General features: G+C 35.3%; 2 protein-coding genes and 1 long non-coding RNA gene across 4 annotated transcripts in view; 2 read left to right on the plus strand and 1 right to left on the minus strand.

Moving 5' to 3' along the window:
- The window catches only part of gtf3c5 (general transcription factor IIIC, polypeptide 5), a 678,526-nt gene that overhangs the window by 380,885 nt on the left and 273,961 nt on the right, over window positions 1–23,680 (plus strand). The gene's annotated exons all lie outside the window — the stretch shown is intronic.
- LOC141379995 (uncharacterized) overlaps window positions 1–23,680 on the minus strand; it is a 26,286-nt gene continuing 2,606 nt past the window's right edge. The window contains exon 3 of the long non-coding RNA XR_012397188.1: window positions 1–46. This is a non-coding gene — a long non-coding RNA (uncharacterized lncRNA). The remainder of the gene's footprint in view (window positions 47–23,680) is intronic.
- Window positions 2,489–23,680, plus strand: part of ell2 (elongation factor for RNA polymerase II 2) — a 25,862-nt gene continuing 4,670 nt past the window's right edge. Inside the window, exons 1-10 of one of the 2 annotated variants that reach the window (NM_001083812.2) lie at window positions 2,489–2,677; window positions 7,642–7,689; window positions 12,412–12,533; window positions 12,620–12,783; window positions 15,654–15,910; window positions 17,626–17,750; window positions 17,887–17,953; window positions 19,834–20,488; window positions 22,860–22,923; window positions 23,030–23,201. In NM_001083812.2, the coding sequence (NP_001077281.2) occupies window positions 2,546–2,677; window positions 7,642–7,689; window positions 12,412–12,533; window positions 12,620–12,783; window positions 15,654–15,910; window positions 17,626–17,750; window positions 17,887–17,953; window positions 19,834–20,488; window positions 22,860–22,923; window positions 23,030–23,201 (1,806 nt within the window). In that variant the 5' untranslated portion in view covers window positions 2,489–2,545. Of the gene's footprint in view, window positions 2,678–6,815; window positions 7,015–7,641; window positions 7,690–12,411; window positions 12,534–12,619; window positions 12,784–15,653; window positions 15,911–17,625; window positions 17,751–17,886; window positions 17,954–19,833; window positions 20,489–22,859; window positions 22,924–23,029; window positions 23,202–23,680 lie in introns of those variants that run through there. The other variant, XM_073934252.1, reaches the window with a different exon arrangement.

Raw genomic sequence — 23,680 nt, forward strand, 5'->3', positions numbered from 1 at the left:
GATAAATATTGCGATTTATATACAATTTCACCAGATGACTTGAAAACTGCTAATTAAAAAGAACTTATTTATTCAGGTTGATTGAAATGATTTAGTAGGGAAATTAATCATTCAATAAAAATGATCAAAAATAAATTAAAAGCAAAGATAACAGTGAAATAAACAGTGATTTATTGTTTTCCTGGGCAGTCAAATAGTATTTAGGCACAGAATTTGAATAATCAAATGTAAAATAACACTAAAAAAATTATTTTATAAAAAATTCGATAAAATTATGCTTTATTCAAGTTCAAAATGGTAAAATTTCTTGTGCCTGAATACTTTGAACGCTGATGTGCAAATGAAAAACCTTCACTCCACTTTGCTTCAACTCTCCAATAACTTTGCAAGGCTTGGTTTTCAGCTGGAATACAAATAATGCAATAGTTTGTCACACCTACATGTAAAAATGCAGAGGCATATATCAATCATGTCTGCAAACTGTGGTTTTCTTGTTTAACTTGTTCCTGCAGATCACCGTATTACTGTGATGAAACCATGGACCGACCATGACTCAGGATGACCCTGATGCAACTGGCTGATGACTGCAGTCTGTCACTGTGTACAAACACTGAGACATGTACAGTAATACATGTGCAGGCTGGATCCAACCACTTGTCTGACATCTCTATGCTAGTGTATACCAAGGTGAAGACTGGGAGGGGTAATGACAGCTGGCAAATCAAGTTTTAGCAATGGTGAAGAAAACACTCCTTTTGAGCAAGGTAAAGCTGGACGCAAGTAATTAACACAATTTGTTTAATAATCCTTTGAATTACAGGAAGGGCACAGGAGACAAAGCAGGAATAGCAGCCAGAGTAAATTACAAGAATAATAGTTTGTTTAATAAACGGTGTAATTCAGATACTGCTGAAGTAAAGTATAATATAAACTACACACTGCAACTTAAATGCAAAAGTGTTAAGTGAACACTTATTTATTTCAGAATCTATACTGTGCTCCGCTTTCCCCCACAGCCCACAGACATGCACTATGTGAATTAAATAAACGAAATTGGCTGTAATGCATGTGTGTAAATGTGAGAGTGTTTGGGTGTTTCCCAGTGCTGGGTTGCAGCTGGAAGGGCATCTGCTGTGTAAAATATATCCTGGATAATATGGCGGTTCATTCCGCTGCTGTTACTCCAGATTATATGGGACAAGCCCGAAGGAAAATAAATTGATTAATTTTACTTTCATGAAGTTTGTGTCTTTTTAAATATATTTTGCTTAGTGGTAAACATGTTTTGCACTAATTACCCTATTTTTTAAATGTAGAATTTCAAGTTAAACTTATTAAATCTCAATTAGTAGCCAAGGAAACATTTGTTATATTTTAAATTTTTTTTGATGCAATTGTAAACAAATATACAATTCTAAAAGAGATAATTCACCTAAAAATGTCAATTTACTCATTTTACTTGTGTGTTTTAATATTATATATTTTTAGTAATTTTATTATTTCAACTTAAACTTATCCTATCTCAATTAGAGGCCAAAGCAACTTTTGTAATATTAATAACATTTTTGATGCAAGCATAAGTAAATATACAATACTTATCCTGCTAAAAAACCATGTGGTACTCACTGCAGAGCCAAACTAGTCTAGGCTGGTTAGCTGGTTTTAGCTGGTCTGCGTTTAGTCCCAGTCTGCGTTTAGAGGGGTTTGGACAATTCCAGGCTGATTTCCAGCCATTTCCAGTCTGGTCAGCTAAAACCAGCTTGACCAGCTTAGCCAGGCTGGCAACCAAGTCAGAAATGTCCAGCTTAAACCAGGCTGGTCAAGATGGTTTTAGTTGGTCCAGACCAGACTGGAAATGACCAAAACCCCTTTAAAACCAGGCTGGCCAACCAACTGAAACCAGTCAACCAGCTTACGCTGGTTTAAGCTGTTTTTATTAGCTAAGTAAAGGGACAGTTCACCTAAAAATGAAAATGTTCTCATCATTTACTCATCATTTACTCACCCTAATGTAGTTCCAAACCTGTATGAGTTTTTTTATTTTATTTCTGCTGAACACAAAAGTAAATATTCTGAATAATTTTACAAACTGTTTAAAACGTACTTCTACAGTAAAAACAAATGCTAAGGAAGTCAACGGTTACTAGTTTTCAACATTTTTCTAAATAACTTCCAATAGAAGAAACTAATCTTCAAGTGAAACTGACACAGTAAACCAATAAACAGATGGTCATGATTATTGAACCATAATCAATTAATTAAAACCCATATCAACAAATTGATCAATATATCTATCAATAATTGAAACTTTTAAAAACTTATTTCTTTCGTTTAGATCAACGCAACACACTATAAAATCTAAAGCCAAACATTTGAACCTAGGCTACAATAGTATTACAGAGAGAAAAAGACCCGGCTAGTCTCCTAACTTTCTACCAGTAGCAGAAAGGACTTATTTGTGTTCAGTCCCTCCCTCTGTCCGCATTAGAGAGAGAGAGAGAGTTTGCACGTATGTCAGAGGGACTATGGTGGAGGGCTGGTGAAGATGATGGCAGCTCTCTGCGAGGATGGCACATATGGACTCAATTGTGGCCGCAAGAGCGACAAAATATCAGTTTTACATGTCAAATTGACAGAATCAGCCTTTAAAGCGCTAGAAAGCTACCAAAACTGTAAGGTGAGTGATGGGAAACTTACAGTTTTATAGAGAGATAGGAAAAGCGACAGCTTGCTCGGCCAAAAAAAAAGGTCGAATAATGATTTATTGCTCTTCAGATAATGCAAATTCTCTTAAAAACTTGATAAAGGTTCTCAGTTGGTTAATGTCCTACTGGAATTGATAGAAAGTTGTTTTTTTATATAAAGAAAACTGGACAGTATGGTTAGAACATTATGCCAACACACCATTACTTGCTATGAATTCTCTCCCTGTAATTTTAACCCTAATAGACACGCATGTTTAATTTTTAACATTTTAAAAACCCGAGGGATCGCAAGAGCTTTTATTAGCCGGGCTAAAGCGAAATTATTTTGTTATTTTTCTGTTTTACTGTTTTATCTTCGACGATCCGCTACAATGCTAATGATTAGAGAAAACTTTCTCTACAGACGAATATCGTCGACTGTGCTTCCTGTCATTTCGACATTTTAATCATTTCAGTTAGCTGACAGACTCATTAAACACAATTTTCCGTGTAACGTAAGAAAAAGTCTTCCGGATACACGAAAATTAAAGTTTGCTGAGCTAGCTGATAGCATGGCTAATGTTACTAGCTGGCAGACCTCCAACAGTGGTTAAGTTCATAAGTGTGGCGATATGTTTGTCTTTTGTTGTATTTTCATCACTCTTTATCCAAATAAACATGTTTTAGATTAGCAAAATATCAAAAAACGTGTTAGTTTGTCTAATTAACGGCTAAATATGGTTACTCTGTTAGCTAGTTAGCTTAGAGGACTCACACCTGAGGAGTTTAATGTGCTTTATTAAGATAAACTAAAGTTTTATGTCATAATCGCCTTTTATCATGTGCTAAGCATCTATAGTGATCTTAAAATAAAGTTGAAGGATTTTATTATTGTGCAAAAAGGAGATTTTTTTATTCTGATGTATGCTCTGTGAGTAAGTGGGGGAATTACCCATTACTTTTTCTTACACAGTTTTAATAGTGCACTAATCATCCTCCATCTTCATGTAGTTTTGATAAACTTTTTGACCACAGTGGACGTGTGTGATCATTTCTATTCAGGTCATTCAAGCCATCGGTGGTACAATTTGTGAGTCATATTTGTAAAAGTGTTATGAATATATGAAAAAGAAGAGGAAATTGATAAAACAGAAAAGACCTTCTGGACATTTCTATCATTTCAAAAGCCTGAAAGAGTTTCTATTGGCTTACTAGGAGAAATCAGGCAGCTTCAATGAAGAGCTGCATTGTCTGGATTTTTTTAAAGCTCTACGCTGCTCAAAGTGCTTACGAGGCAGTGTTTGACTTAAAGCTACAGCTGGCCCGTTGTAAAAAAGAAGAAAAAAAAACTGTTCACCGGGTTCATAGAGATGGTTCGTTCTATCCCACAAGGCCAAATCCTGATTAATATTTAGGCCCAAGATTTGATATGGGTTGTGTATGGTTGGACGGTCACCAACCCATTTATTTTAAACAAATATTACTCTCAAAAGAGTGAAGTTGGACCTTGAGGCCTGTTTAACACTAAATTTAGCTTAGTAATCCATCGAGTTCCTGGCTGCTTTACACTGGCACTGTTTGCCTTTGTTGATTAGGACTTGCAGTTTGGTTGACAGTCAAAATGTTACAACACACCATCGGGAAGGCCATCTGAACGAGTCTTAAGCTCAGGGTTCACAAACAAAGCTCATGCCATTCAGTTGATATTATCTAGCACTGCTATGGTATTTATCATATTTAAAATTAGATTTTAATTTTTAGCTTGATTTGAATTTAGTGATAGTTTTAGCCATTTTTTATGCATTCTGGATTTTTTTAAAATTACTTTTTACTACTTTTAATTTACTAATTTATCTACTTAATTGTATACCTCAGCATAAACCTTATTGATGCTATTCAAATTCAAATGTAAGTACTTGTATTTTTATACACTTGTAATTGTAATTTGTAATTTTATACACATTTTTTAAATATAAACATTTTGGAGATTTTTAGTTTCTCAGGTAATTTTACCTCAGTTGCCAAAGTAGTAATCTCTCCTCTTTAGGTTTTTAATCCAGTATTTTTATTGTATTTCACATTTATCTTAGTGAACTAAAACTATTCAAATCTTAAACTGTTTAATTGAGATTAAATTACAAACCATTAATTAATCTTAAAATACTATACCAGCTAAAGTATCACAATACCAAGTATTATTGCAATACTGTAATTTAAAACTTCAATTATAAAGAAAATTGTCAAATACTGTATTTTGTTATAATAGGCCTACTTGAATGTAAAACATAATGCCCTTAAGGCAAAAAGTATTATTTGCTCCCCATTTCACCTTAAATTTGTCCTTTTTGTTGGTTTTGTAGATAACTGACCAACTAAAATACATTTTAAAAAGATACTAATTATACCAATTGAAATTTGTTACAAAAGAGCATTTTTTTTTCAACAAATTTAGGCTATATTATGTTAAATTTAGGCTATATGAAGTGGTCAATTTTTTTTTAATGTTTCCCTTTTCTATTTTGGCTTTTTCATCCAATTTTTTTTTCTTTCATATCAGGTAATAATAATTAATTGATTAATTAGTTATTCAAATTTTCACTTTGAGCCGTTCTTTTAAAGAGATTGCCATGTTCGCTACTAAATCATATTAACAGGAACAGAAGTAAACTGATTCAGATGTGTGTTCAAATTGAAGCGTTAGGAAACGTGCAATAGGCTACCATAAAAGGCACAAATTCGACAGTTTTGCAACCTTAAAGTGCTCTACAGACTATTCAAATAAAATGGTTTATTGTTGCACAAATGTGTGCGTATTTTAGTGACTTTTCCACATGCAACATTATCTATTGTAGATAAACCATTAATGACGATATACTACCGTTTACAAACTACAGTGGCACCACCAGTATTTTGGAGCTATAGTATCGCGATACTACCATAGGGCCGGTAAACCACGCAACCCTAAATAAAAAGTAGAGCTAGAACTATTAAAAATGTTAAATAAATACCAAAGGCATAAAAACAATTCTGAACGTTACACTAAACTTAAAAGTAACTGAAATTATTTATTTAAAAAAAATTATAAAATAAATATATAAATAAAGTGTAAGTTTAGTGTAACGTTCCGATGTCTTCAATTATGTTGGCCTTTGGTATTTGTTACATTTTTAATAGTTCTAGCTGTATTTTCTTTTGGTTATCATAATTTAGTACCCAACAAACTCGTTTTATCTCAATTATTTTATTTTTCAAGCAAAGCACATGTCATTCAGTTGATGTTATCCAGCATGTGAGTGTTTCAATGAGAAAATATTTAAGTACTACGGAGGGTACTGTGTATTAAGTGTCACTTTGGTGTCAAGAATGTAGTGCATGTAATGTAGTGAAGGCTTAGTGTCCTCCTATATTAATCAGATAGGAGTAAGAGATTACTGCTTCATCCATACCATACCTTGTCTAGCTTTGCAAAATAGATACAACTCTTAAAAAAACAAAACATTGAATGTCGGAAATCAGCTTGATTCACTGACCAATGTTTGGTATTTACAGTGTGTTAGCACATGTTGTCATGTTCCAGATCAGTTTGTCTTCCAGCTACTGTTCTTAGCTGAGCTCATGGTTAATCATTATTCATCTCTCGGCAATGAGACAAGACAGTTAGGGCAGAGACTGGGAATGCGTGAACCTCAGCGATGATCCTGGAGCCAAGCCTTATTACTTGCATGGCTTAAATGTTGATAATAGATCTTTAATTGTCTGTAGATTCATTTGATTCGCTAAAGCTGCTCATCTAAACAGTCTGTTTAATTATTAGCGGATTAGACCGCAGGTTTTGTGTTTCACTTCAATCGGTGATCTGATGTGCCTGAGTTGTTCAAAATAGCATGACAATATGCAAATTTCTTAACTTGTATAATGTTGAGTGTATATGGTTAAACTAAAGGTTGCAGTAAACTGTTTGCATTTAGCATTGTCTGTCTCAACACAGATGTACAACCGTTTTTAAGAATTGGGAGCCGCTGGTTTAGACTTCCAAATCATCAGAAGACTTAATCGTCGTTCTTCGTCCTCCTGTGTAATGTGATCTGATCTAGTCTGTGCACAAGTGTGCTTGGGGGGTGGGGGGCTTGTGAAACTTATCTGGTTAAACAAGCCTATGCAGATGGACGAGGCTTCGGGCAGTATTTGAATATAACTGGAGGTGTATGGTTGAAGGAAAGTGAAGAGTTTAATGTCTGTATGTGTGTTTAAAGCACAGAATATATTGTGTTTAGTATGTACTGTTTATAATGATGGTTGATAGTGTTTCCAGTTTCAGCGGAAGTAGAAGGTCAGTTTGAGTGCATTGCATGTTGAGATGAGGTATTCCTTGTAATGTGGTCTAGTTTAAACTGAACATTTTACTAAAAGCAGTCCTTCTGTTATTCTGTGCATGACAAAAAGGTGCATACTTTATTTGTTAACATAATGCATGTTAAAAAAAGCAGTGACTAGCATGCAGCATGTGCATAGACAGAAAATTGTATCTGTATTTTCGGGTATAGTCATTAATAAAGCCTTATATCTTTGTCTTTAAATCTTAAATTAAAATAAGTCAATAAAAAAATACTAAAGTCACCATTAAGTTTGATCAAGCCTCAGTTAAAAAATGTATTTAAACACAAATTCAATTGCTTCATTCAAAATTGCTGCTTCATTTAGAAACAAAGATTGTCTTATGAATCGTTTGTTAAAATATTAACTCAAATGATTTATTCATTTAGGAACTTGTTTGTTGAACTGTTGTTTAAGACCTTCACATTGTTGTTTGCTCTTAAATTCATATTTTTTGGGAAAAACTCTTGTTTGTATGATAATAATGATCTATGTCAAAACTTGTCATACCATGATTTTGTGCTTGATATACTTCTTAGCCGTATGTGGTTATGTTGACATTTGAATATTTCATCTTTTGCAGAATGCACCGTCCACACAGGCGACGATACGATTTCAGGGTCTTCAAGGGGTAAGTTCAGTTCATGTTAAATTGTAAAAACTCATCTAATTGCAGTATACATGAAGATAGCCGAAGAAGCTTACATGGTGTTAAACAAACATTCAAACACCTTATGTTGAAATGAGTTTTGCAGCATCATCGGTGTCATCCACAACTGAAGAGTGCGAGTTACTCATCAAAGCACTCTATAATTATGAACCTGGTGTCTTAATAGAGAGTCTACAGCCTTCTGTGGTCTTACTGGGCGGCATTTCACTTTTCCCCTGTGATAGCGGCCATTTAACCTCTGACCCTGTGCACCATGCTGTAGTTTGCGTCAGACACTGTGTTACTATAAATACTGGGTGGACGAGTAAGGTTCCTGTTTTACACTCATAAATATTCTCTCTAAAGACAGTCGTTTAACTCTTGTCTGTCCTGGAGTTGAGATGTTATTTTGAACTCCTGGGTGATCTGACAAGATCTCAAATTCTAGTTGGCTGCTTTGCCATCTTTTTAGGCAGGATCTATTAGGGCTGCTCGATTTTGGGAAAAATCATAATCATGATTATTTTGGTCATAATTGTAATCACGATTATTCAAAACGATTACTGTTAAAGTAAAAAAATTATTAGCACTCCTGAGAATTTTTTTTTTTATAAATATTTCCCAAATGATGTTTAACAGAGCAAGGAATTTTAACAGTATTTCCTCTAATATTTTTTCTTCTGGAAAGAGGCTTTTTTTCATTTTGGCAAGAAATAAAAGGAGGTTTAAATATTTTGAAACCCATTTTTAAGTCTATAATATTAGCCCCCTTAAGCAATATATTTTTTGATTGTCTGCAGAAGAAACTACTGTTATACAATGACTTGCCTAATTACACTAATTACGTCTTTGAATCTGAATGCTTGTATTTTGAAAAATATCTAGTTAAATATTATGTGCTGTCATCATAGCAAAGATAAAAAGAAATCAGTTATTAGAAACGAGTTATTAAAACCATTATGTTCAGAAATCTTCTTTCCATTAAACAGAAATTGGGGAGAAAAGGGCTGCTAATATTCAGGAGGGCTAATAATTCAACTGCATATACACAGTTATTTTCCTCCCTGCAAAGGAAAGAGAAATAAATACAATAGAATATGTAAAATATTAAACAAACTGTGTTTTAAGCGTCCTTACAGTATGAAAAACACTTTAGCCGCAGCAGTCCTTCATTCAAGAGCAGAGAGGCATGTTCTCCATTTATTGTTTGATTAATAATCATAAAAAACAGGAGGCAGAAGGATTATCGCGTGCTGTCTCTTTAATGGTTTCTCTTTCGCATGTCTTTTGATTCTCAACTCGTTTGTTTATTACACAAATGAGGGTTAATATGAATAATCACCAAACACCGCGTTTTGACGCCTATTTGACCATTAAAGCGCTCACGTTAAGATTACTTTAGATGTGGCGCTCTGCTCGTCTCAGTGTGCGTGTGAGACCGAATGCTGACCTCATGCTTCCGTTGTGACTTTTGTGTGCGCTCCACACATGCGCACAGGATCATGTGGTCTTTCGTTCTTTTAAGAGCAACACGTGTACAATTGGAAAGAAGGCGGTTTATGATGGAATAATCGTTTATCTCGATTAATGGTTTTTCTTAATCGTTAGAAGCCAAAATCGAAATCGGATTTTCGATTAATTGCACAGCCCTAGGATCTATTAATAGTGCTGGATCATTGTATGTGATTATTTTCAGTTCTCTTTACTGTCTTAAGTTTGTATTCAAGCATCGGAACAATAAGTGTAATACAGCCTTATATTTTTCTTTCTACATTAGAATGTGTTGTGATAAATGTTATGCTGTAAAAGGCGATTAGTTGACTTTGAATAAGTAAACACTGCCTTAAAATGTTTAAGTAAATAAACTGTGCATAATTATTAACATTAAGTTAATTGAACTTAATAGTTTTAACTTGGAACCGAAGCACATCACATTTTTTAAGTAAGATCAATATTTAAGGCAGTGGGTTTACCCCCTTTAATTAATTGCATTTTACAGTGTTTCAGAGATTTGACTTTTATTGGCTTTTTTATATACAGAAAGCTGAAATGTCACTAAAATGTTGGTCATGGTAAATACCATTAAGTGTAACAGTCTTAGTTTTTAAAAATATATTAATTTAATTTAAACATTAATTGAACTGATTCATTCTAAACCGCTGGTTCATTTAGAAACAAAGCACGTAATTGTGTAATGAATTTTACCCAAATGAGAATGGTCAGGCATGTTTACAACATTAATCAGTTAAATATTAAACTAGTAGGTAGGGTTGCCATAATACTGGAATTCGGTACCAATCGATACTGAAGTTTAAAAAACGTCCATTTCCCGCTGACGTTTGATCGCTAGTGAGCACGTTCTTAAACAGCACGGATTTGCCATTGGGTTCATGTGCTCAACAGAAATTACTGTGATTTGGCCGTGAAGGTCATGAGTTCACCGAACTCACTGCTGTTTACTGAGTGTGACCACAAATACAGGCACACTGGAGTGTTTCAAAGTCGCGTCAATCAGCTGGTTTATCTATAAGCTGACATGAGAGCGATCCACTGATGAATCGCTGCTTTAAAACTTTACAGTGTTTCTGTATCTGTTGTTACACTTGGTATACAGCGGTAAATTTGGTGAACTGATCAGCTTCACGGCCAATCACAGGCATTTCTTTTTAGCACGTGAACAAAACGGCAAATCAGCGATTTTTAAGAATGTGCTCCGATGCACTTAAGTCAGCAGAAAATTTCAATATTGAATTCCAGTATCGTGCAACCCTAGTAGTTGGTGTTAGCAATTTGCCTGCAAGTATGTTCTAAATGATATACAATTTTAGTTTTGGCATCTCAACTAAAACTCGTGTTTAAATTTGATTGTACCTGTTTTAATAGTTTCAGACTGACAATATTAGTGTTAAGTAATTGGGCTGAACCAATTTTGACGATAAATACTTTTGTTCAGTGAGTAACTAGATTTATTTTACCTCTAGTTAGGGCTGGATGATTTAATTGAAAAGTAATCAACATTTAGAACCTAAAATTGTCCAGGTCATTTTTTTTCTCCAATTACTTTACCTACTGCGTGTGGAGTTCTGTTACCCCACTCTGTTAAGGCTGATTTATATTTCTGCGTCGAATGCATGGGTATGGTCTGGCGCAGCCTTTGCGTGGTCTCATACCCGAAAAGATCTCGAAAAATGCAACTACACGTTCGCACTGTTGACGATAATTGGATTGGAAGCTGCGCCAGATATGCTTTGAAATGGCATATTTTCTATTACAATAAAATTATTATTTACATTAAAATATTTGTTTACGGAAGATGCAAGAAATCCACTGTTTAAAATATTATTTGCAGGATGTACAAGAGTTATTAATTTATAAGACATCCTGCTTTCTACTTTTGAAAACATAAAAAATGTATTTTGTTTCCAAAAGTGCAAGTTATTTTTACTTTTTTTATTAAAAAAAGTGACTGTTTTAGGCAATGTGTGTTTTAATTTCAGATGTTTAACGCTTATGTTCAATAATTAATCAATCATAAATAGTAGATAGTGTGTGTGTGTGTGTGTGTGTGTGTGTGTGTGTGTGTGTTTCTTTCAACTATTTTAATCAAGAAATGCACCCTTTATTTAAAAGTCTCTCGCATGTTATATGAGCATATTTACTGTACAAAATCTGTCAGTGAACTGAGAGGGCAAAATAATGTAACAGCGTTTCCTCTAGGATTTTTTCCAGCTGTGGTGGCAGGCCTTTTTTTTATTTTTTATTTATTTATTTTTTTATATATATAAACACCGATCTATCAACTACTTGTGGCGTTCTTTTTTATTATTTAAAAAAAAAAAATTTAACACCGATCTATCAACTACTTGTGGCGTTATTTCAATGACCAATGTCGTGAGCGCAGTATTAGAAGTCGAGATTGCATTTATGCAATAGCCTACAAGCATGCAAATCTCTTTGCTTGCGTGCCGATTTCCTCTGCTTGTGCACAAAACTTCTTGCAAGCTCCCTTATATAAGTTGCTCAAGTGCAGATCTTCTTGTGCGCTCTCAAATAAACGCAGCTGAAGAGCGATTTAGTGCATTTATGTAACAAGTATGTCTCCAGCATTTGCTAGATTTGCTAGGAATATATATGAATGTCTCCAATAGACCTACAGGGCGGTATTAATGCGTCCTGAAGTAAAGCGAAACGGCTATACGTCGTGTTTGCTAGCATCACGCACCAGTCAGTCAGCACGTAACCTTAAAAGGTTAAACAAATGACGCACAGCACTACTACGGTTACAGAAAAGTTTGCGCTGTTATAATTCACTTACCCTATAATACGTTTTGGTGCAATTATTACCCGCTATTAAAAAAACTAAATATTTTGAATGAGAAGCTGAAATGTAGCCGTGGCAGAATGAATTTTGGCATGGCACCCCGCCATGGAAGAATGAATGCAGCGGAAACCATGTGTAAATAAACAAATAACATAATCGGTCATTAATCTTAATCGCGTTAAAATGTTCAATTAATCGAGTTTTTTTTTTTTTTGTTTTTTTAGGCCAAATCGTCCAGTCCTACCTCTGATCCTCTAAAGATGTTTTAAATGATTGTCTATGCAGCCCTCTTGTGTTTTAATATCTTTAGTTTTTAATGATACCAAATAATTAGAGTAGAATTTGATTGTAATTTAGAGTTTGTTTTATCTTCACCCCTTCAGCGCATTAAAATTCCAACCACAGAGGCTTCCGATGGCTCTCATAACTTCAACTTTTATCTGTCCAACTTTGGCAAAGACAATCCTCAAGGAAGCTTCGAGTGTATCCACCAGTACATATCTAGGTAAGCGCTGATTTTAATGACTTGTGTGTCAAAAGCACTGTTCGGTTTGCTGTTGTTTCTCATTTTGAATCACTTGTGCCTGTTAGCTCTGGGATCCCCCATTTGTCTTCGCTTGGAACGATTCAAGACAAAATCACAGTATGCGCCACCAATGATTCCTATCAGGTGACCAAAGAGCGTGTGACCAAAGCAGAGGAGGACAAAAGCAAGAACAGCACCAAATTCATCAAACCCGGAGGACCGTTCCGAGGTTTGATATTATTGCAGAGTATTAAAAATTTGTCATGTGAATCAATTAAGTGGCCACAACTGCAAATGTAAAAAAAGTCCAAAGGGTTTTATGATTACATTTTAATTTAGCATTTCAAATATTTCTGGCTAGCCTCTCAGTTGAATCATTACTGTCATTAAAAAAAATCCGTCTACACACCTGATGGTTATCTACAGAGGATGGGGTTTTCTTTACAGTTTCTGTTTTCGTTTCCGTTTTAAATCCAATGTAGTACAACATTAAACAGGTTTGCTCATTACCAGATTGAAATTGACTAATAAAAGCATAGTTTTGTGATTGTCATGTAGCTCTCCTCAATTTTTACATGTGCTGCGTCCCAATTCACATACTTATAATACGCTCTAAACTATACACTTTTTTTGTAAAGTATATACATTTAAGTGTGTAACTGAGGAGTATGCAAGCTTCATTGTGTTTGCTTGTTACATCCCCTTTCAATTATCTCCACACATCATCCGCATTTCTTTCATATTTAATTACCTACATTATTGGAGAAGCAGAAGAAGGATAATCTGCCGTTCGCAAGTCTTTCATGCAGAGAAATCTCCTCAGGTCTTTGAGTAATTATGCATTCAGAAGTTAATGTCCAAACATCTTGATGTATGTTCACGTTATTGCAAATAAAATATAACACTGAAAATGTGGTTTAAATATGTTCAACGTGGCTAGATATTGATTAAAAGTCATTCAAACTTTACCAAAGCCTCTCTACTTGATGGTTGGTCTCGCATGTCTGCCATGTTTGTTGTTTGTTTACACTTTTCATCCACAATTGCAGTTCTAATCAATTTCACATCTAACGTGCAATGTATTGTGGGCAATATTAGCGATTAGAGTATGGATGCTTCTACACTTTGAATATTTACCGGAAATAGGAAGCCATCCGGGTACCATACTCTTTTCAACATGCTTTGGTTTGGGACATACTAATTCTATTTTCAAATACTATTTAGCATGGATCGTATGGAAATTGGGACGCAGCAATAGACTTGTAATGCTTGACCAGTTCAGTTGTCTCCGCACACATAGCCATGCGCGTTAAACCAATTGGGAGCTTTACGGGGAATGATGTAAGGATTAGGGTCAAGAGAAAAAGCAAGTAAAAGTTCATCCCATTTATCTTACGTGGCTAAGTCGTGGTGCACCAATGTCTCTGAGATTACTGATTTGTCCTACATAGAGTTTACTGTGAAGTTGAAACTGACAGACTGAATCTTTCAAGTCTTGTAAGGCTATTTTCACCTGCTCGGGTTGTTAAATGAAACCAGCGGTATTTGGCTTTTTAAAACTGCACAGTGGAGATGACGCCACCACTCAAGAGACCGTGTTATCTCATCTTTTAAAGAAAGGTATCATCATTTTAGGAAAAAAGAACCACCCTTGAGGGAGTCTTTAACTAACACTCAAATGCAGCTCATTATGTTTCACCCCTGCCAGACAAAACCTGTCTCTCAGCACCTGTTCAGCTGTCATTCCCCTTTGGGAGCCCCCCCCTGTTCTCCGGACCACAGCTGGCTTCCACTGCAAAACTGGAAAAGTCAGTTTCGCCTCCATCCCTTGGTGATAAGCCACAGGGGAGAACTATTTGGGGGACGTTTGCATTATACCGAGCAAAAGGAAGTGCAGGAAAAAGATCTTGTGGTTAGTGTAAGGCTCTGCAGCAGCTGGTGCTCAGGAAACTGACACACTTTACATATTTAACCTGAGATTTCACTGCGTTATCCAGAGTTGTTATGATCTTCCCTTTCTTGATTCCTCCTGGTCTGCCATACTGTGTTACGTGTTCAATGGCCAAAGCTTATTATCCACTGACGTAAGGGTTTCACCTGACTGGCAAAAGGTGAGACAGCGAAAATTTGCATTTGGATGTCGTCCAAACAAGGCACGTGTTCTGGCGAACCACAGAATGGCCTGCGAGAGGAAGACAGTTGCTACACCTTAATCTTCTAAATAGATGTTGAGGAGTTTAATAATTGCCGACTTTTGTGAGGTGCTTAAAGGGCCTCTGAAATCCTTCAAATTAGCGTTCAACAGAAGCAGGATGAGTAGCCCCCCTTTTCTTGCTATTGGCCCGCAGCATTTCATATATAGCTCGGCCAGAACTGTTGAGCTAAATCTGCTTCTGCCAGTTCATGACAGTTTCAGACTAATAGTAATGCTGAGTCTAACCATTTTCTCTCCTGATTTACTTCATACTGCCTAAAAATATTAAGAATTCTGTGTACAATTCAGGTTGTTCAAGCAGATTCTGCACACTGCCACACTTTATTCATCTCAATAGAAAGTTGATTTACACTCTATTATTCATCTGTAGTGCTCAGTGCTATTCAGTATTTAGAAAATAATAGATCAATTTGGTGCATGTGAGACTGCAAGTTTTCAATGCTAACATCTTCTAAAAGTGTTTTCTTTACATTGTGCACTTAAACAATGGCTAATAGATTATCTTAAGGCTAACATCTTGATACTAGAAAACCTATTTTTTTTTTTCATTTGTTTAATGGAAAGTGTATACATGAATGTTAGGTTTACAGATAACAAATGTCAATGTTAAAACATTTTTTACATTTTCCTAGCACAGAAATGGTGCAAGCATGTGGTTTTGTGAATCGTATAAGACACCGGTGGGAATTGTATACCATCTGGACCCTTGGTTTAGTGCTAATCCTAATCTTGCCTACTATATAGGGTGGGCTAGTGTGTGAATTAGTCTTTGAGGACTTTGAGTTACAGGTATTATACAATTAAGAAGAGAGCACTAAGAGACTTTCACACAGTGCTTATGATGTGTTTTAGTTTTGTAACCAATGAATGTCATTTTTACGCAGACAAAAAAATCCACCGAAAACCGGCCCCGTCAGCCCCCGACCCGGTTCCAGAAAGGAAACAGACCACCCCCCTCAACCCAGCCAACACCATCCGCAAGTGCCTTACCAACAACCCTGTGTCACAAAAGCCGTACCGGGACCGCGTGATTCACCTTCTTGCCCTGCGCTCCTACAAGAAACTTGAGGTTCTCGCCAGACTGCAAAGAGATGGCGTCAGCCAGAAGGACCGCAATTCTTTAGGCACTACACTACATCAGGTAAGTAAATCAGTTCTCTGAATAAAAACACAAGTTACAGTCAAGCAAATGTGGCATAATGATAAAATATCACATTAAAGAGTTTTACCTTCAGTTGAGTGAAACTTAATTCAGCACCAATAGCCAGCCTAGTGGGCAGTGAGCCAACATATAGCACTATTTTGGTTTTCCAAATTCAGGAGTTTTAGTGCGTCTTGAAGCTGGTTGCACACTGGACAAGCAGTGCAGTGCCACTCCACATCTTCAATATATTTTTAGTTTGTGCATCTTTGTCCAAATAAATTGAATTTGGCAGCATACGTACGTGTGTTTGTCAACAGTTATTACTTTCAGTTTGACGTGCCCACCACATCACAATGTAATTTGAATATAGAGTCTATTCTAAATTAATTAATTAATTAATTATATTTATTTATTTATTTATTTTATTGTTTGTGTAATTATTTTTTAATTAATATTAATTAATTAATAAATTATTTAATTATTATTAATTAATTGGTTTAATTATTATTATTATTATTATTATTATTATTATTATTAATTCATTTATTTATTATTCATTTATTTTTTATTAATTAATTTATTTATATTTTAAATTAGCACATGATACTTTAAATTCAGAAATCATTCTAAGTTGCTAATTTGCTCCATGATTACCATGTATTATTGTTGTGTGTTCAACAGTGAGTTATGTTACTTGACATTTTTGTGTAAACCTTTCTTCTTTTTTCTTTTTTTTTTTCTTTTTTTTTTAATATACATTGAGTGTTTTCATTGTTCCTTTTGACCAATCTAAAGTTCCATTGAAAGTGTTGTGTTGTATTTAAACAGAAATATTACGTTGTAATTAAGATAAGAGACTAGAAAGGTATTACTGGCATGTAACCAGCCGTGTAAGTTCTCTGAATGCAACCTGTGGCCTTACATAATCATACATATTCGATCAAGATAGGTGACAGAGACTTGAATAGATAGCATCACGTCGCAGTAGTAATTTACCCTCCAGACTCGGCACTTCTAAAGAAGCAGTTTCACGTTGTGCAAGTCATGATTTGTCACAAAGATTTACGTTCAACCCCAATTTGAATGTATAGCACGAGGCGCATTAGGCAACCATGAATTAAACCTATTAGAGTAATTATGAGCACGTGTGCTCATTCAAACGACTCCCATGCTAATGAGAACAGTGTGGTTCAGTTCAGCCAAGGGCATGATGTTTACAGTCGTTTAAAAGGCTTTAGTCAACAAAAGAGGTAGAAGTAGCAATTTCAGTTCTCCCCTTTAGTTTCAAAGGAGAAATGTCTTTGTTCTCATCCTTGAAATGAAATTTAGAAGGAATTTGAAAAGGGAAGTATGAAGCGAGCTGCTCTCCTTCTTTGGAAATGCAGGAAGGAGTGAGAATCTGAACCCGGTCCCCTCTCTAGGTTGTAACGCAAGAAGTAACACTCTATCCCTTTGCCTAACCATCCATTTGCATTACTATTTTTAGTGTTTGTGTATCTGTCGCTCTTAAGTATGCCAACTTAAGTATTTAACATGTGCATTCTCCTATTAATAGTTTTCTATTTGTAATTAAAATGTTATGACCCGATACATGATTTGTTACAGTTAATTAGTTTAAAGCAGTTGTAAAGGTTTAATATTTGATATAAGGGGGATCTAAATAAGGGGCTCTTGTATATTTTAGGGAATAAGTGAATGTTTTGTCTCGATAGGTGGCCAATCTAAACCCTAAGGATAACTCTTATTCGCTGAAGGACTTTATTTTCCGTGAGGTCCAGAGGGACTGGCCGGGCTACACGGAGGATGATCGAGTTCAGGTTGACAGAATCCTGGCACGGTAAGACTTGCTGGTCACATGCAATTAAAAGAAGAATGACTCTTTAATTGAACATGCATCGTTTTTGAGAGCCAGTGCAGGAGATCCCTGGAGAATTCAGTTGAGGTTGAATTAATTGTTTTTTTTTCTCAAACAGTAAATTGGGCTTGAATTTAGAGTCTGTCTCGTCCAACAGTCCAACCAAAGAGCCAACATCTCCACTGGTAAGACACATGCACATCATTTTTTTAAACATAATTTTTTTAAATAATTAAATTATAATACATTTATCTAAATGTATTTAAGTCATACCTCTCACACACGATTAGAACAGCATTAAGAGGGAAAGAGAGAGAAATACTTTTAAAATGTACAAAAAAAAAGACATTTCATTCACAAAATGTAATCGGGCTACCAGTTACCCTAAATAAAACAAAATGTTAACCAAAACGATAATATAATTACCATAATGACTTGTTGTGCAATTAATTGTGTTTGTTTAAAATATTAGGGACAGTCATTTTAAATCCAGAGGTTAACAGACTATGGAAGAGTTGCTACCAGTTTTGGGGGGGAAAAAAGTGTCTATAGATTTTACATTGCATTATTTAGCATTTGCTCTTTAAGAACCATTATTCGAATTTGATTAATTTAACTAATATAAGGATAATGTTGTCAACCTTACTGCTTAGAAATCGCAAAATGACAGTAAAACTGGTCATCGCAATTACTAGCATTACACTAGTAATGAACTACACTAGCATTATACCACTACTCTCCTGCCTGCCTAATTTCCTGGAATGTTCCAGTATCCAGATTCTTCAGGATTTTGAGGTTCCTCGATTGCTGAAATTTATGCAAAATTAAGCAAATGTCTTAATTTGTGGAGTTCTGCTATAAATGGCTCAGTTGCTGCAGTCATGATGACCGATCAAATGGCGCGATCGTTTGTTTATTTATTTATTTATTGCAATTATATACATTAGCTTAATAATTATTTTGGATAATAAAAAATGAAAAAGCACTTTAATCCAAAAAGATTGAACAAAAGGACCAAAATAAGTGAGCTACACTTTCAGTAGAAATTTCCAAGAAAGAGCAAGATATAGTAATAATAATGATAAATAATTTTTTTACAAGTCTGTAAGACTTTTAGTTGATATTTGGGTTATTCGCTAAAATAAATAATTTTAATCGTTTATGGCGCTGAATAATCTAGAGTAAATAGTATGTCTAATAAAGGTCGAAAATAAACCTATGCAAACAATCTTGCACTTATAAAGCAATAGTTTAACAAAAAAGTCTTTTAAGAAGCATGATATGTACAAGATGGTGACGGCATAAAAAGTTATTGTTTTGGAAATTTGTAGACTGAAGTCATCCAATAATAACCTGAAACACACGTGGTTGTTGTCATGCGGTCCTGCACTCGCTCTTCAGATACTGCATCGGCTGAGTCTGCCGTCTGATCTCAGAGCGCGGTCACGGTACTTTGATTCCACATGTGACAATCAGGTGGTGTCAACGCAGCGTCAAGCCGAACAGAATTTCTAACCGGCATGCAGCACTTTTAAAACTGATATCGATCGGTTTACACATCTCTGCATGAAGTCGAACCAACTATACTCTTTTCATCCGGTGTGTGATTCCTGTAGGGTAACTATTGCAACGTGCGTTCAGAGCCTTGTTTGAACTAGGCCATGCGAGTTGTATCACTCGCTATACTTCTGAATATTGTGTATATATGCATCCTATTGTTGATGCAGCAGCTTTAGGGTTGAAGTCTGGTTTCTCGGTTTCCTTTATATAAATTACAGAAATCGATGATTCTCGAGGTAAAAAAAATTAATAAAGCAGTAAGAATGCGTACATTTGTGTAGATTTTCACAGCAAACCAATAAAATAAATGCTCACAAACCACAAATTTAGCAAAAACTCACCACATAATTAAGAATTTTAACTGACTATCTGAAATATTTTGACTTGTTCTTTTCTCCATCTATGTAAAGCTGCTTTGACACACTCTACATTGTAAAAGTGCTAAAGAAATAAACTGGAATATTCTCATTCATCCACTAATCATGTTTTCTTTCTTGCTTTTCAGAAACGGCAACCGGAGACAGACTTCATCGACCCTTTGATGCCTAAGAAGCCCCGAATCTCTCATCTCAGCAATCGAGGACCACCGTCGTCAAGTCGTCATCCGTCGGAAACTGAGGACAAAAAACCCGCACCCACGGTCGCTTGCCCGGGTCCCTCTTTTCCCCCTCCCCCTGTCACCGGCTCCAGTTCGAACTCCCCCAGTACGCCGGAGGGCCTTGGCTCTCAGGACCTTCCCCTGGACCAGAGCTCTATATGCGGGAACTCTTCGGAGAGCTACGCCCCCCGCAGCCAAACGCCCAGCCCCCCCAACCAGCCAGCGTCCACAACGTCCCCCTCATCCTTTTCCACCTGTACCGTCTCCACAACCACCATCACCTCCACCACTACCACCAGCGGCAGCCATCAAGTGTCTTCTGCCGCATCTCCTACAGATGACAGTGGCAGCAAAAAACCCAAGAAGTCCAAGAAGCACAAAGATAAAGAGAAGAAACGCGAAGGAGAGCGAGAAAAGGAGAAGGACAGAGAGCGGAAGAGGGATCGAGAGCATCGCAAGGAGGATCTGGCTGACAAGGACGCGCAGCCTAGGAAGAAACACCGGAGCGAGGCAGAACAAAAACACATTCCTGCCAACATCAGCCATGATTCGGATAGAGAAGGTTTGTTTTGTTGTACATGTGGCATTTGCAGTGTAAATGTGCAATTTTTTTTGTTAAGGTAACTCAAACCGTTTGAGGAAACTGATTGCAGCAAACCATTTGAGTTAAACTAATCTATATGAATACTGTGAATTTACTTAATTTAAGTTGAAGTAATAAGGTGTTCAATTACCTTTCAGTAAATTGAGTTAACTACACTCATTTCATTTGATAAAGTTCACTGTTGGGTTTTACAGTGTATTCCTTAACATACTGTTAAATAATTTTCTCTTAAAGTAACTAAATTAAATAAAAATATATATTATAAATAAAAATATATATTATATTTTTTACTATTATTATTTTATTATGACTTTTTTATATTTTTAATTTATATACTTATTTATTTTATTTATCTTTTTTTTGCATAAATGTAAAATAGTTTTACTAATTTTAACGTCAATCATTTATCATTGTCTATCACCAAAATACACCACTCCATCAAATTATTTGCGCTGCCCATTTTAAATCGACTAAAATCAAGATCACGATTTTTCTCACAATTCTGTTGATGTAAAATAAAGGTTAAAATGAGTAGGCTTTTATTATTGTTAATTCTCAAACATATGGTAAAACAACAACAACAATAATATTAGGTCTAACTGTAGGTCTACTGTTGGTTAAAATGCTAAATTTTGTATAGACTTGAATTGTGGACTTTTAAATGAACAGACTTTAAATTTGTCCTGGATGTTAATTCACAGGAAAGTGATGACATCAGAATACAGCTGAACATAATTCTTAGGTTGAATTATTGTGTTTGAGATTTATGCTTGCCTTTTGTCATTGACAACATTATCAGACCATTTTTTTCCACTGGTGAAATTAGACATTTGTCATTATCAGATTCCCTCTTGCATTATATTCAACATTATATAGGCTAGAGCAGATATACTGACCCAGTAAACATTCATTCTCAGCCACTTTGTGTTCGCTATGAAAGAAAAACATATCAAATGCTTGTACAAATGCAATATGATCGTTTAAATGATGTGCGCACCAGTTTCACTTCACTGCCGAGTGCGCTCATGTCATGGCCGTCGTCACTCTGAGGGAAAAATACACACACACTCAAATCATACTTCCTTCACGGCTCCCAAATGCTCTGTGCAACAAACTTAATGTTATTTCCAACTTTATTACCTGTTATTCACAGACTATGCAGGTCTGTTCACTAAAGTCATCATTGGCATGCACGTTTGTCACTTGGTAGTAAACAAACAGTGTGTTAGCTCACATGTGATTTCGCGGCCATGAATAAATCATTACATTATGACAGAAATGACTATTTTGTGTAAATTATACCTTGTAAATACAGTATGTGACACTTTTAACGCCATTTGGAGGTGTCCATGTTGCTGAGCATCGTATATAAAACAATGTAAAGACTTGTGCGACCACCTTTGCTACTCTCCTGTGCTTGAAAATATAATTGACTGAATCGTAGAAAAGCAGAATTAAGATGTGTAGGTTCAAATCGAGATCGCAATCTTTTTTTCAATTTAATTGTGCAGCCCTAGCCCTGATTTATTATGTAATTTAGGATTAGCATAATGTGAATGTCAGCACATGAGCATGATTTGTAAATTCACCAGTAATATTGAGTTCATTTTTTACCTCTGTGCATTTGATTCTGGGGTCAACATTTGTTTCTGATTGAATCTGTTTTCGAGTGAGCCAGTGGTTCATGCTTCATTTCTAGGTTAATCAGCTGTTTTGAACAAATTGTTATTATAATTAATAAAATGGTTTACTCATTACTCATCATAACAGGTACTTACTTTTTATAGGGACTCATAATCATATTTACTTGACAGATCCAAACCAGTAGAAGCTGCCAGCCTTATAGAAACTAAATATTTAATTATTAGTATTATTATTATTATAAAAAAACAAATTGTCAACATCACACTCTTTAACTTCAGTTCTCTATGTACATTTTAAAGCGTCAATTCTATTGATTGTTCTATTTAATGGTACTGTATTGTAATAAATGGTTGCAATAGAGTTTGTTACATTTCAATCAAAGTTAATAGAAGACCTAAATGTACATAATGCAGTCAGTGTTTAAGTCGAATAACCAAGAAAAATCCATTTCCAAAAAAGATTTAACAAGCTATAGCCGAGTGCCAGCTATTGTGAAGTCATGTTAAGCTTGTTTTCTGGCCTGACGTATTCACCGATTTATGTTCCATTTGCCTTTGACCCATGCACTTTAATGTTTACAACATTACATTTAGGTTAGTCCTTTCCTGAAGACACAGATCAGGTGGTGTACATGTGCTTGCGAAAGATTTCCATTTTTGTACATGACTGCTGTCTCTCTTTACAGCTGGCAAAGAGAAGCCTGTCAATAGCACTGAACTTCCAGCCCCAACTAAGCCTGATTACATAAGGTGAGTGAACTTTGACTCCTCTGGAAAGGAAAACTGTTTTTGTTTTTGTTATGTGTGTAGATAAGTGAGCAAAAGACATATCTTGAGGCTTGTTGTTTTATTGCAGTAAGTACACTGCAGTCATATCAATGGATCAGAGGCAGCACTATAAAGACGACTTCAATGGAGAATATGATGAGTATCGTATCCTTCATGCCCGCGTTGAGAGCGTTACACGCCGTTTTACCAAACTGGATGCTCAGTGTAGACGGCTAGCACCGGGAACTAAGGAGTACCAGGTAAGAGAACATTTATTCTTCACTTTTGATGTGCTTCGTGTATTCACTGTGTAGCATACTCTTTATATAAAAGACTAATGTGAAAGAGATGTTTTAATATATCAGGTATTTTATATTATTATTTAGCTATTGTAGTTGTTACTAAAAACTGAATTAATTTATCATTGTCTAATATGTAACCCAGTTTTATGTTAGTTATTTTAGATAAATAGTTTTTATTTTTTGTGTGTGTCTTTTAACATTTACAACAAGGAAGTTGAGCTGCATGATATTGGAAAAATCTGGCATTGCTGTATTTTGTTTTGCTGTGATTTTTGTATTTGCAATATAAATTTAATTTCACCAGATGATTTGAATAGCTCTATTTGGAAAGATTTTGTTAATTTAGATAAACTGATGATCAAGTCGTATTCTATGCAGTGCATTGACATAATATAATAAATTACGATTATGACAAAACAACAAGTTAACCCTTTCAC

This window comes from Danio rerio, chromosome 21 (assembly GCF_049306965.1).
Source record: "Danio rerio strain Tuebingen ecotype United States chromosome 21, GRCz12tu, whole genome shotgun sequence".
NCBI lineage: Eukaryota > Metazoa > Chordata > Actinopteri > Cypriniformes > Danionidae > Danio > Danio rerio.